This window comes from Ruditapes philippinarum, unplaced genomic scaffold (genome assembly GCF_026571515.1).
Source record: "Ruditapes philippinarum isolate M1 unplaced genomic scaffold, ASM2657151v2 ctg118_1_1_1_1, whole genome shotgun sequence".
Taxonomy (NCBI): Eukaryota; Metazoa; Mollusca; class Bivalvia; order Venerida; family Veneridae; genus Ruditapes; species Ruditapes philippinarum.
Genome location: NW_026857137.1, coordinates 57738 through 75747, shown reverse-complemented (window position 1 = coordinate 75747; position 18010 = coordinate 57738). Strand labels below are relative to the sequence as shown.

Sequence of the window (18010 nt, the reverse complement as noted above, 5' to 3'; positions counted from 1 at the left end):
AATGAAATGTGAAAATGTGACTGTTTTAGAAATAGCCTGTATGACTACACTTATTTATTTATCTATTTATTTATTTTTTGGTGAAATAAATTAATATTGATCAACAAAAAAATCATAAAAAGTATAATCATTTAATGGTTTTGAGGGTACTATAGATTCTTTGAATCAAATGTGCCAAACACGCATTGAAATTCGAGTCAATAAAAAAATCCAGTTTTGAGCCTCAAAATCCAGCTGAAAATCCAGATTTGGCCCATTTCATTTGTCACATGTATGACATATATGTGGTGTATCACCTCCAATAAGAGGACATTTATGTGGTGTATTAAGGAACTTATCAATTACCGTATCACCTCCAATAAGAGGACATTTATGTGGTGTATTAAGGAACTCATCAATTACCGTATCACCTCCAATAAGAGGACATTTATGTGGTGTATTAAGGAACTCATCAATTACCGTATCACCTCCAATAAGAGGACATTTATGTGGTGTATTAAGGAACTCATCAATTACCGTATCACCTCCAATAAGAGGACATTTATGTGGTGTATTAAGGAACTCATCAATCAGCATTCTCTGTGCACGCTTATTTATCTGGTCTCCCACGTTAAACCATATATTTGTGACTACCTTGGTAAATATACTCTCTGTCAGTCTACAATAATAATCATCAAACAATATCTATGATACAATCTTACATAAAACAAAATAGTGCATATAAAATAATATGTAAATCATAAAAGACATTTAAATTCCTAGAAAGTAAGGACATTTCATTATCATTGACAATGGACTCAAAGGATTCTCACATGTTTTTTTCCATTGAATTCCAACAGTGCTTTCATCTTTAAAAGAAACGTCAGGCCATTGCTTTCACGATCGATAAGCGAAGTGTTTTTATTTCAAAATCAAGGTCAGCAGTGTTCTATATTTCAGGGTCAAGTAGTGTTTTCTCAAAATCAAAGACAGCACAATGCTTTTATCTCAAAATCATGGTCAACACAGAGCTTTCATTAAAGAATCATTGTCAACAGAGTGCTTTATTTACAATCATAATGAGCAGTGTGTTATTCTAATATTCATTGTCAGGGCAGGCCTTCTACTTGCTAAAGAGCTTTGATTTGCATTTCAATTGGATAACATAATGAATCTTAAAAGTAAAGGCATACTACATTACTTATTTTGTCAAACCAAATATTCATATAAATCACTTAATTGAAGGTTTGTAACCTTTGACAATGACCTCATTTAATAAAATGGTGTCTGTGTGTCAAATTTAGAAGCTGAAATCACAAGATTATAAAACAAGTTGTAACCTTGGCATTATATTGAGCTTGTAAATGTATTTGCTACCTGAAAGTATATGTAGATAAAGGTTTGACCTATATTACAATACCTACTTACCTGTCACCTAAGATATTCAGGAACTGTTTTTTCAGAACATTTCTAAGTGTAAACATATGATCAAGCTGTTTCTGTGACTGGCCATGAAGATACAACAACTTCTTCATTTCCTCGTTTAACTTCACGCCATTTGTCTGAAAAAGTTCTTATACGCATTGTTCACATTTTTACAGCAAAATCCAATGACAATCAACATTTTGCTTAAATAGATTATGCAAAAATTAACAATGGTGAATAAAAATGATGACTCGAATATTACCAATATAACAAAATTCATATGCAAATTACCTTTTTACCATAAACAGACAAATACACATCTTTGAGGTATTTTTCTATACTCATCTTTGAGGCATTTTTCTATACTCATCTTTGAGGCATTTTTCTATACTCATCTTTGAGGTATTTTTCTATACTCATCTTTGAGGCATTTTTCTATACTCATCTTTGAGGTATTTTTCTATACTCATCTTTGAGGCATTTTTCTATACTCATCTTTGAGACATTTTTCTATACTCATCTTTGAGACATTTTTCTATACTCATCTTTGAGACATTTTTCTATACTCATCTCTGAGGTATTTTTCTATACTCATCTTTGAGACATTTTTCTATACTCATCTTTCAGGCATTTTTCTATACTTATCTTTGAGCATTTTTCTATACTCATCTTTGAGGTATTTTTCTATACTCATCTTTGAGGCATTTTTCTATACTCATCTTTGAGGTATTTTTTTATAACTCATCTTTGAGGCATTTTTTCTATACTCATCTTTGAGACATTTTTCTATACTCATCTTTTGAGACATTTTTTCTATACTCATCTTTGAGACATTTTTCTATACTCATCTTTTGAGACATTTTTCTATACTCATCTTTGAGGCATTTTTCTATACTCATCTTTGAGACATTTTTTCTATACTCATCTTTGAGACATTTTTTCTATACTCATCTTTGAGACATTTTTCTATACTCATCTCTGAGGTATTTTTCTATACTCATCTTTGAGACATTTTTCTATACTCATCTTTGAGACATTTTTCTATACTCATCTTTGAGGCATTTTTCTATACTCATCTTTGAGACATTTTTCTATACTCATCTTTCAGGCATTTTTCTATACTTATCTTTGAGACATTTTCTATACTCATCTCTGAAGGTATTTTTTCTATACTCATCTTTGAGAATTTTTCTATACTCATAACTGTGAGGTATTTTTCTATACTCATCTTTGAGGCATTTTTCTATACTCATCTTTGAGACATTTTTCTATACTCATCTTTGAGACATTTTTCTATACCCATCTTTCAGGCATTTTTCTATACTCATCTTTGAGGCATTTTTCTATACTCATCTTTGAGGTATTTTTCTATACTCATCTTTGAGACATTTTTCTATACTCATCTTTGAGACATTTTTTTATACTCATCTTTCAGGCATTTTTCTATACTTTACTTTGAGACATTTTTCTATACTCATCTTTAAGGTATTTTTCTATACACATCTTTGAGGCATTTTTCTATGCTCATCTTTCAGGCATTTTTCTATACTTTACTTTGAGACATTTTTCTATACTCATCTTTGAGGCTTTTTCTGCACTTATCTTTGAGGCATTCTTTCATATATAAGGTTACTAACTAGGAATGTAGTATGATATAATAATCATATTAATGAAATACCTGTTGTTTAGTTTCATTGCTTTCCTCCACACACTGTACTTTAGTCAGCATACAACAGTATAAAGTAACTCTTGGATACTGAAATTATCATTTACAAATGCCACATAATAACACAATGCACCTGTGCACCCCTAAATGTAAGGTACTTTCTGTGCACCTCTTAGTGTGAGGTACTTTGAAACAAGAAAGAAAACAATAAACAATGGTACAAAACAATTATTATCACCTGTAACATTTTGTCACCTTAGTGTAGTAATGGAACAAGTTCTTCGAAATGTAATAGGAGTTAATCAGTAATTGCACTAAGGTGATGATTTTTGTATTTTCTGCAGTACGACACAAGGAAACAACATATTCAATCAAAAACAAATTTAATGGGTCAGACGTAGCCCTTAGTTTGGTAATTTTCAAAACTTTACATCATCATTTAAATTGTGTTGTTTTACCCTAGTTTTTTTAATATTTCAGTAGAGTACTGAATGTTATATTGCTTTATTTCAAATATTTAAACCATTTTTACTGTTGTAATGCAAAATAATTTTGTTTTTTTCAACAAACAAGTACACTTGGAAAATAACGATTGTCCATGACAAATGTATGCAGACATTTTAACAGTCTGTATTGACATTTTGCAGTGTTTTACTTAAAGATCTAAATGTTTAAAATATTTTTCACCAAAACTTTCTTGATTAGGTGTATTGCTAAAATATGTCTACAAATATTTTAACCAATGTTAACATTAGTCATATGGAAATATGCAATTATCGTGAAATAAGTGATGACACGAGCTTTGTGACATTGCCTTCACCTTCCAAACAAAACATGGAAAACAATTTTATAAACAATAAAAAAATGTCATTTTAAAATGTTTCATTTACTTTAACTACAAGCTAATTTAAAACATTTCCAAGTTCTATTAAATGTTAAATGAGTCACTACCTTGTTATAACTATAAGAAACTTGATAAACAATTCTTGACAAGTCGACACAAAATCTTTACCAAAAGGTGAATAACATTAACAAATCAGCATTTAAAACTATGTGTTAACATTTTTTAGTGTTCATGTCACCTGTATGTTAACTCCTTCTATGCTAAATACATATATTCAATAGACCTGGCCATCTGTTGTTTGTTTGATTGGGTTTACGTCACACCAACACAATATAGGTCATATGGCGACTTTCCAGCTTTACTGGTGTAGGAAGACCTCAGGTGCCCTTCCATGCATTATTTCAGGCAAGAACGGGCACCTGAGTAGAACCACCGACGTTCCGTAAGCTAGCTGGATAGACTCCTTACATGAAAAAATCCAAAGTCCCTGTTGGGATTCTAACCCACAAGGGTGAGGGAAAAGTGGTTTGAAGTCAATGACCTTAACCACTCAGCCACGGACAACCCACCTGTCCATCTCTCAATCTGTACAAACCATTCATCATTTTAGGGAAAAATTCAAATATTTACTGAATAAATACTGAACAGTACAGACCACGATCACGATGGTCTACACTGGTGGAATGGGTAGAATCAGTTGAGATCAGCAGGCTAACAGTTAATTTCATGAAAATTGTGAAGTAAAACATTTGATACAAGTACCAGTATTTGCTTGTCAACAGTTTGTAGTTGAAACTTTAACCTACCTGTTTAGAGGTGGTGTAATGTGCATTTTGTACAAGAACAGTTGCCCCTTCCCTTAACATGGAGTATTTGTGAACTGCCGGTACTGGTCCAACAAATAATCTATAACAGACAGACACTGTTTAACATTACGAAAAATATAAAAAATCTTATTACTTTTCCAAACCATAATTATATTATCTAATCAACAGATACCAATGATAACAAAGCTTTCACAAGTAGTTCACTATTGCTTGTAATAATGCATGAAAGATATCATGGATTCAAACACTGTCCGCATTGAGCTGTAGAGTCAATCAAAATTCTCGAATCTCATAATTGCCGAGTTTTCTCATTATGGCAGTGATTTTGCATAATGGCCTTGTTTTATGTTCATAATGTCATGGTGAACTTCACATTAGCCTTACATTTGAAGTGAAAGCGTGCCTAATATTGAAAAGTTAATTAATAATAGTCTATAAAATGTTACAAATCTGCAATGATGATTTGAATACTTCATTTTTAGATAAGATAATGATGATATTATACATGTACCTGACGGTCTTATCTAGCTCAAACACACCAAGACCTGGATCCAGGGTCGCTGTCACCTTCCCCTATAACATACAAAGTACACATGTATATAATATGATACTGATTGGAATATTTTATTTGATATTTTATAAAGGTGCTGATAGCTCTAAATTAACAAGTTTCATTCATTAACTTGTTTACAGTAAACAGGCATTAACACATTTTACAGGGGAATACATGAAACTTTGAAAATTATCACCTAAATATAAGCTGAAATGTCATTGGTTCAGAAAGAAGTCAACCGAACTTAGTCAATATGACATTATGCTGGTGATTATCACATCATATTCTATGGCTCAATAGTCAATAATTGTAAATTATATATCCCCATAAAAGAACATTTTCATATCTTATGTATATTACATTTTCAGCATTATAATTAAGTTGGTGACTACCTAATATGAGTGAGAGTCTATACCCTATATAAGAATTTATACCTGATATGAGAATATCCCATCAATAGCAGGGTCGTGTATGTCTGTATGTGTTAGATGATCATCATGTTGTATGCCATACTGTTTTACAATATCAGATTCTGTCATCAGGACCATGTTGACATTGTCTGGCAGATATAGCTGGCTGTTTCTAGTCACTGTAAACACTCTGTGAGGTGATCTACTACCCTATAGGTATTATTTTGAAATAATTTGAGCCACGTCACGACAAAACCAACATAGTGCGTTTGGGACAAGCATGGATCCAGACCAGCCTGCGCATTTGCGCAGTCTGATCAGGATCCATGCTGTTCACTTACCAACTCTATTACAAGAAGAGAAACTGAAAGCAAACAGCATGGATCCTGATCAGACTGTGCGGATGCGCAGGCTGGTCTGGATCCATGCTGGTCGCAAACGCACTATGTTGGTTTTGTCGTGACGCGGCTCATTTGACAATCTTGATACACTGCAGTTTTATTCTTCCCTTAACTATATATGTACAATATGATAAAGTTAACTTTTAAACAGAAGATATTAACTATATGGTATATCTGTATGTTATATAAACAGGATTGCTCTCTTAATATTTAGCATGATCATCTTCGTTCATACGACATAAGTACTGATTAAGACCAGGAAGCTGACTCCAAACTGTTTTAAATAAAACTGTAACCTTGTATCCTAATAAATAATTTTTAAACTACGTATTGACATAAATTAAACATTTCATATTTTATCAAATTTCTGGAAGTAGTTCGAGTACATTTGTTAATAATTTTCATCTAAACATTTAATGATATATACACAATGTAATGTTTGATAATTGTAATGATATAATCTGATATAGTCCAATTATATTATACCTTCTGAATGATTGTAGGTCTAAGATTTGTCAAGATATATTCTGAATAGGGAGACAGTTCCTTCTGCCAATGAAGACATTCTTTTCTCTGAAATAATATTAAATTGTCAAATGATTAAACAATAAAACTTGATAAACTGACTTATATCCTTTGCTCACCTTTATCTACACATACAAAACTGTCCACAAAACCTTTAATTGCCATGATAATAAATTAATATTTCCAATACTAATTTTTAACGAGAAGTATCTTTAAAAAAAAAAGATACTCAGCCAAAGTAAAACTGGTTAACTTACATATGTTAGTTCTTAGTTTTCCATGCAAAGTCATATATAGAAATGTGAGCATAGCTTGCATAATGATTTCTTTCACCTACATCTACGCATCTGGTAGGGAATTATTTTTTTATAAATACTAAAATTATAAACAATACATTATATCAATTATACACATTAATAATCATACAATATACATGTATTGGCCACCTATTGAACATCATAAACTTAGGGTACCAGATAAGTTCTGTAAAATAAACTCAGAAAGTTCTTAGCTAGGTAAAATGAACGGTTCACTAGAAAATGTAATGAGATCTGAATGCAGTGTCAAATGTAATTATATTTTGTGGGAAGAAGTACATTGTATTGTAAAATAGAACTTAAATACCTGAGCTATTAAACTAGAATGTTAAAGAACTATCTCATACATTTTATTTTAGAACTATTCTTTACATGTTATTTTATAATGGCAAGAGTTATCCTTTATATTTTAGTTTAGAACTATCTTAGAATGACAAGAATAAAACTTTAAATTTTAATTTTAGAATGGCCAATGAGATTCCCAGATTTTATTTTGTAATTTTAAGATGACCAATGAAGACTATTTTTATATTAAGTTCTTCCCTATAAATTTTACAGGAAGTCAAACTGATTTTAGACCAGCCTTTGGCCCGAAAAAAAGTCAAACTACAAATTATTTTGATTTGACAAAAATCAATTGTACCTTAATAATAAGATCAACATTATGTGCAAGCTTGACCATAAATAAATGGTTTTCTTTAATCCTGACCACTTCACTCACACAGATCACCTTCCCTATCACATTCACCACACAGTCAGTTCCTCTCTGTTGTCTGAAAACAATGTCATTGTAAAATAAAATGTCAAATGAATAAATGAGCCGCGTCACGACAAAACCAACATAGTGTGTTTGCGACCAGCATGTATCCAGACCAGCCTGGGCATCTGCGCAGTCTGATGAGGATCCATGCTGTTCACTATCAGTTTCTCTACTTGTAATAGTGTTTGTAAGTGAACAGCATGGATCCTGATCAGACTGCGCAGATGCGCAGGCTGGTCTGGATCCATGCTGGTCGCAAACGCACTATGTTGGTTTTGTCATGATGTGGCTCAAATATCTTTGATAATAAAAATGTCAAATGAATAAATATCTTTGATAATAAAAATGTCAAATGAATAATAATCATTGATAATTAAAATGTCAAATGAATAAATATCTTTGATAATAAAAATGTCAAATGAATAATAATCATTGATAACTAAAATGTCAAATGAATAAATATCTTTGATAATAAAAATGTCAAATGAATAATAATCATTGATAATTAAAATGTGAAATGAATAATTATCTTTGATAATTAAAATGTCAAATGAATAAATATCTTTGATAATAAAAATGTCAAATGAATAATTATCATTGATAATTAAAATGTCAAATGAATTATCATCTTTGATAATAAAAATGTCAAATGAATAATAATCATTGATAATTAAAATGTCAAATGAATAATTATCTTTGATAATAAAAATGTCAAATGAATAATAATCTTTGATAATTAAAATGTCAAATGAATAAATATCTTTGATAATAAAAATGTCAAATGAATAATTATCATTGATAATTTAAATGTCAAATGAATTATCATCCTTGATAACTAACTTAATGTCGAATAAATATCTTTGATAATTAAAATGTCAAATGAATAATAATCATTGATAATTAAAATGTCAAATGAATAATTATCTTTGATAATTAAAATGTCAAATGAATAAATATCTTTGATAATTGAAATGTCAAATGAATAAATATCTTTGATAATAAAAATGTCAAATGAATAATTATCATTGATTATTTAAATGTCAAATGAATTATCATCTTTGATAACTAACTTAATGTCGAATAAATATCTTTGATAATTAAAATGTCAAATGAATAATTATTTTTGATTATAAAAATGTTAAATGAAAATAATATTTTGGATACATGAAAAATGTTAAATAAAAACAATCAATTATCAAAAGTAAGTCATAATGTTTGGTGGAGTACGGAAATAGTCAGTTATAATGAAGCATACTTTGATTTTTTTTCTGTAAAATTCTACACAACTAAACCATTTCTCAGATAGTTACCGGTTTGGTTTTCAAGGGTGTAAGAGATAATTTGATCCCAAAATGTAAATTAAAAGTCCAAACAATAATTACAAATTGTCTTACAATAAATCCTTGATCAATCTTGAACAAAGTAAAGAGACGCATAAAATATTTAAATTCATATAAACCTGTGAAATATTATAGCACCAGCTTGTGAAGTATGTAAAACCAGTTTTAGAAGGTGGTAGTTTGCATGCAGCAAAATATATTCCATATTAGACATTGAGTTCGAATTTTTTCAAGCAGTTTGGTTACATTGTCTATTGAACTACATTGTATTTTAATTTATAAGACACAATTAATTAATGGATTAGATTAACTAATGATAAATTTTACTGTGAGGTTAAAAAAAATTTTTTTTTTTAAAAACACACTTTTACAAATTTTTGCAAAATTCGGTCAGGTTTACTTTTTGTCAAGGGAAGAATCATAATATTATGATGTACACTTGACATGTGCATATAAAGCAAAAACCATGAAAAAATGACAGTACACCTTTGAAAATAGGTGACTCAGTTGAAAACATATAATGTGAGGATATTAAAATATTTAAATATCATCAGACATAGTCATCTTCTGATTTTGTACATTTAAAAATTGAAAATTTACACTAAAGATACCTCTGACGTCATTAACAAAAAAAATTAGCAGCAATCATTAAATGGTTAGCAAGTCTTAGGTAATAATGTGATACTCTCTCCATTTTAAACTAAAAGAACACTGACTCAGGTAAAACATAAGCATAGAAAATAACATTCATCAAAACATTCCTATATACATGTAGATCTAACTGCACTTTTAAGAAATTAAATATTTTGCACAAACATGTGTACTTTAACATAAGCACAATTAGCACAGAGCCTTAGAGGCCATAACAAGTTTTTACCACAATAATAATTTCATTTTTTTTAAGTCAGAAAAAAATCTAGTTTATATTATAAGAAAAATAAAATTACCCGATAATCACTTAGAATTCAACATTTTTTGTTTCAAAAAACATTTTATAAGAATATCCAAATGATAATTTCTACTGTTCTCCATGATATTTGAAATACATATGGAAAATATGCCCATTATAAAGCAAAACACTTCAATTCTTCAGCAATATCATTTCACAGCCAGAATCAATCAGAAATACCTACTCTTTGAGATCTGCAATTCAAACAATTGTGGGATCTACAATCCAACCACAATTGTGGGGTATTCAATCCTACCACGAGTGAGATCTGCAATCCTACCATGAGTTGGATCTACAATCCTACCACAAGAGGGATCTACAATCCTACCATGAGTGAGATCTACAATCCTACCCAAAGGTGAGATCTACAATCCTACCCAAAGGTGAGATCTACAATCCCAACAAATCCCAACAAGAGTGAGATCTACAATCCCAACAAGAGTGAGATCTACAATCTTACCACGATAAGATCACAATCCTACCACCAGTGTAATCATCAATCCTATGAGTGAGATCTACAAACCTACCATGAGACAGATATCAAAAAATATTTTCAGAGCCACTCATCTTGGAGGGTAAATAGTTGGTAAATTCTACTTGCAGGTGAAATTAAATTTTCTATGTGACCAGTGCTTGTTAATGTGAGTTGAACTTCCAAACAAGTTGAACTTCCGAATGAGTTGAACATCCAGAAAAACTGAATTTACAGATGAGTTAAAGATCTTCCAATCCCTATGTGACTCAGATGTCAATAAAAACAGGATGTATGATCGTTGCAGTCAGTGACAGTCCGGTGTTTGACAGCAAGGTAGAAATAACTGTGATTGTGAGGAGAAACAGTTTAATGTGACCTTTTTATGGTAGTACATACATGTATGTATTTACATCATTGTAGTATCTGTATCAAAATCCTGCCATCAAAAGTCACATTATAATATGGGGCAATACAAATGTTCACATTCCTTCAATACTTTTTGTTTTCCTTTTTTTTTAATGGTAACATTATTCCCCTCGTCATAGGTATGTGGGGGTCGAGTGCATCCCCCCTACATACCTTGTGCACCTCCATACCATACAAAGATTTTATTTATTATACATAAACATGTACAAATATTTGTTGATTAATTAATTTACAACTCTTGGCATTGAGTAATTCTCAAAATTTCAAATTCAACTAATTGATTCTTCAGTACTTAACTCAAGTGATTCTTTATTAAACTGTACATTTTATTATTATGGTATGATTTATTATAACTTAAGTAATATATTTTTGAATAATACAAGCGAAAGAATACTACTGCTTCATTTAAAGTCACATTCACTTACACATAACACATGCAGGAAAGACATTGTTCTTTATTGATTTTGAAACTTAAAGTTCTGAGTTTAAGTTCTCTATTAATGGACATTTACAATTATCCTTCTTTCTAACCAATTCAGTCAATCTTAACATTTTAATGAACCACCTAACTCTTGTGGTTTTATGATCATCAGATTAAAATCTTATACACAGTACAGATATTCACCTGCCCTTGTATATCCCAGATCACAAACTTTTGAAATTTTATTGCTACAGTAATTATTTGTTAAATACCAATATCAAAAACTTGAATATATCTGAGACTAAGATACTTTATTTACATATATAAAGAAAAATTTCTAATGACAGACATTAACAAGGCATGTCCACTGACATGTGCGCCGCCTGCATACATGTGACATCTCGGTGGGATTTTAAACACTCTCTATATTTCGACCCTGATCCCAATTCCTGATATAACAGATTATATTCCTGATATTTGTCTCTCAGTGAACAAAAATTGTAAACGTAAAAAAAAAATCAAACACAGCACCTGTAATAAGTATATAAAATGTCAACCGCGCCTATGGGCACTGATTGTTGTCTGTCCATATTCAAAAGAAAAGAAAATGTTTTACCTTTTATTCAAAATAGTGAAGGCTGTCTCAACATTCACAACAGACACCATCATTATGTAGCTAATTCCTGTTTTCAAATTCCAAACTGCTTTTCTCCATTATTCCAATCTGAAAAAGAACACTTAACAGTAAAAATTGATGATTCAACAGTTGAAACTAGACCATTATCAGAGATTTTTTAAACTTTATTTTTTATCAGAACAGCCAATGCCTGTAAAATTGGGAAAATTATTATTATTGTAACATAATGTGATTGTCAGACCAATAGAAAAATTGGCATATTTAGCAAAACCTTTTAAAACATTCAAATTTACTTAGATGACAACAAACCTGTTACTTTCACTATTCAGTAAATCTCAAGTGTGCCTAAATAGCTGAACTGATTGGCATTTTTTTTTTTTTAATTTCCATGATAAAATTGGGAATTTTCAACAGTTTCGTGAATCAAGAAGAAACCCACATATTGGGATTTTTTTCTATGCAATAAGAATAAATGATTATCAATCAATAACTGTAGAAAGAATTTCAAGATAATCACAACGATAGTGACCTGCACCATCTGGGAATCCAACCTGTGTCATCTGATTCACAGTCCAACACTCTACCAATGAAGCCAATAAGTCGACTATTGCCATGATTTCCACAGATACTTAATTTTAGCTTATCAGTGCCTTTGTGCTTCAATTTCAGAACAACCAATACCCTTACAATTTTAAATGGGCTTAAAGAAATACATTAGTATCGAATACTATAGATAGAATGCTGGTAAAACTTTGCTTTGTTTTTTTTCTCACTAGTTGCGCAAAAATATTTTATATAAAGTACTTTACAGATATTGTCTGCTAGACTTTAGACATAATTTTGTTGTTGTTGTTTGGATTCAAGTGCACTACATAGTAATAAATGTTTGAATGGTTTAAAGAAAATATTTATTTTGTACAGATAAATATACAAAATAGTAAAGTAGCGAGTGTGCACCTAAATCTGAACATGCTTCTTATTTTGAACAAAATATTAGATTTCATTTGATAATTAATCGTGAGTGACATCTTTACAACAAGATAAAAAATTTTAATTTTTTTTCTTTTTTGCAATGTATACAATGTTGCCGAGCATTTTTGGTTTGTCATAATCCAAAGCACAACAAAATTCTTCAATTTTCGACATGCAATTGTATCAATAACCCTCTTTTTCACATTATTTTGCTTTGGTCATACAACACTTAATTACTTATGCATAAATAACATTCTAAAGATGAAAATGGTAGGGACACTCAGGGTTGTCATTAAGAGGCGGCAGGAGGCCAAAATGCCTGTCTCAAATGCATTATGGGCCGCCTCAAAATTAAGAAAACACTCTTTGTTATGCATGATAAAGACAGAAATGACCGCCTCAAATTCAAAACAAACCTTCTTCAAAAAATGTTAATGACAACCCTGGACACTGGTAAAAATCTTGTATCTGGGATGACGATTAGTCCTTCCATGAAAGACTTCACAATTTTCTTTTTCGAAGTTAGTACATTTATCGTAATAGCTGATTTGACCATTGCATAAAAAATAGATTGAAATCCGTGGTTTACGTCTTCATATTTGGGCTAGACCGACAATATGCCCAACAGCATGAGTGGGGGTATTAAAACAGAATAATTACTATTACACACAGTGATTGATCCCTCAATTAAAGCTTCTGTGGATTTTAAAATAGTCCTATAAATATGACGTTCCTTTCAGTTATATTTACTTCTTAGGAAATCAACTGATCAAGCCCGTAACGTCTTCTGTCATATTGGACTGTCAGTGTCACTAGGTTCATCAAGGTATGAGTGCTTTTACAGTCACTCTCTTTGAATTTTCATTTACACAATTCAATTTTAAAAACCAAGGAATATGTTATACCATCAATTGTTTCTTTATGATTCAAATTTAGTTAGTTAACATCATTTTGGCGACAAAAACACAATATTTCTGATATTTACCGCTGAAACAGACTTCAGTCAAGCAAATGGTCAAATTAAATAAAGGGACACAACTTTTGATATTCATTAGGCTATCGGGTACTATCTATCTCCATGTCAAATTTACTGTAAATTACATACATTGTATAGCTCTGTGTAACAATGTTTGAACATTTAACCCTTTATAATAGAGTTAGACAGTTAAGACTCAATCACATTCATAAAGTATATTACAGCAAAAGCCCTTCTTATTTAAAGGAATTGTTTAAGGTTTGTAGAATATCCAATTTAAGATCTAGTAATTTTAATTTTGTTTTGCCTCAAAATGATTCTTATATTAAAAATACATTTTTCTACAATGCCACAAAAGACTGGAATTCTTTACCAGACAACATTAGATCAATTGACAGTATCCAAAGATTTAAAACGAAAGTAAAACATTTTTTAAGTAATGAAAATGATAAACAAGTGAATAATATGTTTATTTATTATTAAATTGATGTATAACTTATGATAAGGTTTTGTAACTTGTTTATGTTGTACTTGATATGTTTTAGTTTAAACGAAATTTATTTCATTTTGTTTGTGTACAATGTACTTGTCTTATTATATATTGAAAAATGTGTCTTGATTGTTGAAAATTTTCGTTTATTTTAACTTCTTTATAATTCATTTATTATTATGTAAGTTAGTGTAACAATTTTACAGTAAATGGACCCCATTGGAAATAAGCTTTTAGATTAATGGGCAATCCTAGGGAACATACTCATTAATTAATCTTATAATTATTTTTGTTGCATTTATGTGTGTGTTTTTATATATACATTTGTATGCAAATTGATTATGTGTGTATATGTCTATTCCCTGAATAAATCGATACGATACCCCATCTATACCTATACGCGAAACAACGCACTTTCGACCCCCCTCTCTTTTAGGCCTCAAATAGTGAAAAAATGTCCTATAAAAAATTTGAGCTTTTTCGGCGCCGCCCCCATCCAAAAGATACAACAGGGGGCACACCCCCCTTCTGTTTGGGGGGCTTGAAGGGGGGCGGTAGTCCCCCTCATCGCCAAGAAAATTTTGGACTTGTGAGAGGCTAAAAATGACCCCAGATCGATCTGAAGGTAACGTGTAACCAACGCTGTTCAAGCCTTTGACTTTATCTCAATCCCTTGAGAAGTTGCAGCACTTTGAAATAAATTTTGATGGAAAAAAATGAGGCAAAATAGTGATTTTTGGCAATTTTGAGACGTCCCCTCGTTGCCATGGTAACAGGAAATTTAAGACTGAGCATGTCGTTAGAAAGGCAATGGTCTAGTCAACATTTTTGCCAAGTTTGATTAGTATTGAAGCTTTTTTCATAGTTTCATAGCAGTTTGAACTTGTAACAGGAGGCTTTTCCATGAAAACGGCCATTTTTCACAATATGCTCATGAGGGAAAGGGTTAATATAAACATTTTAACTACATGTATGTAAATGAATAATCCAAGTTCTGACTCATGGGCTGTAAAAAAGAAAAGAACAAAGATCAACAAGTTTTATGCAAAGCCGACGTTCACACAAGTCACACGTTTATTTATAGTCGGAATCTGGGAGTACTTGACTGATGGTTACCCCTATAGGCACTTTGTTTATTAGGTTGACTAACTGATTACTATGAGGACATAAGGGAATCTTACTGGGTTTCTTTTTCTATTTACTTTGTACTTCATATTCATCTGGCTTGAATTCCATGGACCAAGCAAGTTTTATTTTACATCTTGTTAGAATCTGATGTTGATGTAGATAACAGTATCATCTGTGAAAAGTATTCAGTTGATTTACAGATATACTTGACACTGAAAAACTCCGTATGATAAAAATATTTAAGGATTTCTTAACGATTGACTAGAGTTCGTTGAGAGGGGATTCATCTATTTTCATTAGGTTAGGCCTTGTATTGTTGATCGATTTAGAAATGGCCAGTTCTTGGCCTTCTTATCAGTCATCCATTATTTTCCTTGAAAGTTTAGAAAGTTAGAAAACATTTCTGCTATTGATATTTTAGGTTTTAATCATGTCTGTACAGCACATACGATTTGACTTGAGATATTAATAACACAGGCATGCAGTAGCGATTTTTATCACATACTCGTGCCGCTTTTACGTATTGCACGGCCGTGGGTATGGTATATTTTGATGTGACATTAAATGTTAGCGCGTAAATGGAAATGGAAATGGTAACGTTCTTTTTCATTTCAAACCGTCTTTAGTTTTGGTATGTGATAAATAGAATATTAAATTCGTGTAAGTTTGATACTAAATTTATTCAACTCGTTCAATAAATTCTGAATTTAATTTACACTTATGCATTCAATATCCTCTGTTTATTCACAAAACTGTCGCGATATAAAATATCAAAAACCGCCAAATTAAGGTCGGAAAGAACCGAAATTCTTTAAATGTAACATATAGAATGCTATGACATGATGTCACTTGAACATAATGAACATGCAATAAAAAAAACTTACGTTAATTACTATTTCAGAAAAGAGAAATAAATAAAAAAAATCACGAGTAAAACTGATTTCGTCGTATTTCATGAAGATTGCCATTTTGTGAATATTGTAACGAGACTATAAACCCTATTTACTATGGAATGCCGGTAGGGACATGCCACTTTGCTTATTTGCCAACTTCTGAATTGCTTATTTGCTAATTGCTGATTTGCCAATTTGCTTATTTGCTAATTGCTTATTTGCTTATGTACATAAATTTGTATGCTATTGTCAGGCGATACGTCCGACTCGCGGAGTACGTTCTTGTTTGATATGAAATAACAAGTCTTTGTTGACTTTATTTCAAGCTCATGAACCTATATCATGTTATTATGTTTATAAAGTTTTGTGAATTATACTTGGGACAATTATGAGCAATCCATCATTACCTAGAATATAGGTAGAAAGGCAGATGGATACTTTTTATTCAATTTCGAAAAAAGAAATAAATTCAGTATAAAAAAGTAGTTGTTCTTTTTAATTATCTTGAGTTTCAGTTTTAGCACTAGGGATGCTATTCTATCCACCAAGGCATTGGTTTTCTTGGTAACTTGTTTTTTCTGTCATATCTCTGTTACATTTGCTGATTCATGCATCTTACTGCAACTTTGCATAAACTCTGCGTTACAAGCATGCATACAAAGTACATGAAGAAGCTGTTCCCCTAATATACTGAATGCCAAGGTCACCAAAGTATTGTACTACAAAGCCTTTGTTTGTTTTTTTTGTCATATCTCTGTTACTATTGCTTACATCTAACTGTAACTTCACATAAGCATTAAATAGGCATCACGCATACACAATATTCAAAGAGGCTTTGTCCATTATACCCTAGGTCATGATCATGGTCATTGTCACCTGATGGCATGTATTTAATGTTTAACATGAAGAAACGGAAAAGTGTGACCAAATTTTACAGAGCTAAAAACGAAGCCTATTGCTTAAATGCAAAGATAAACACCCATATTTGGCATGCACCAATTGGATCATTCGTCATACTATGTGTTCGTACCACTAAAATGAGGCCCTACATGACAAATCTGCTGAGAATAACGACATTTTATATGCCATAAAATAAGAAATAGTTTTGTTTTCAAGTTCTTTTATTTTCAATCTTTACCCAATAATGTTCACTTATATATGACTATATCAAGTGTTTATTATGCCATCAATCTCTGACTTAGGCTGCACAAACAGATCTATAGCTGCAACACCTTATAAGGCATTCTCAAGCACAGACGCTGGGGGTCAGATCCTGTCCCCAACGTGATACGCCTCTGTAAAGACTATATCAAAACTATTCTATTATTTATTTTAATACGAATTTGACATCCGTTACAACGATAAAACCATTAAGTACTTTATTGAGACTTGGTGGTATATGGTATTTTTTCATACTGGTATATTAAAAATTGTTTGAAAACCAGTTTTAACGATGTCCAATTCTTGTTTAAATATTAAAATATTTTTAATAGAGTGTTTACAGGGTCACGTATCACGTTGGGGTTCGGGATCTGACCCCAAGCGTCTATAGTTCTCAAGGACATGTCAGCCATCAGTTGTAGACATATATCTGCG

The 18010-nt window shown here is 31.1% G+C and overlaps 1 protein-coding gene across 1 annotated transcript; it reads right to left on the bottom strand.

Annotated features, from left to right (window-relative positions):
• Positions 1 to 258: 258 nt before the first annotated feature.
• LOC132748892 (uncharacterized) lies at positions 259 to 13940 on the bottom strand. The gene is made up of 10 exons (XM_060738557.1): positions 13833 to 13940; positions 11935 to 12042; positions 7591 to 7720; positions 6592 to 6678; positions 5729 to 5914; positions 5253 to 5314; positions 4721 to 4820; positions 3083 to 3160; positions 1408 to 1541; positions 259 to 658 (listed from the first exon to the last, which is right to left on the bottom strand). The coding sequence occupies exons 2-10, from the start codon at positions 11985 to 11987 to the stop codon at positions 259 to 261; spliced, it is 1230 nt and encodes a 409-aa protein (XP_060594540.1). The 5' UTR covers positions 11988 to 12042; positions 13833 to 13940.
• Positions 13941 to 18010: the final 4070 nt, after the last annotated feature.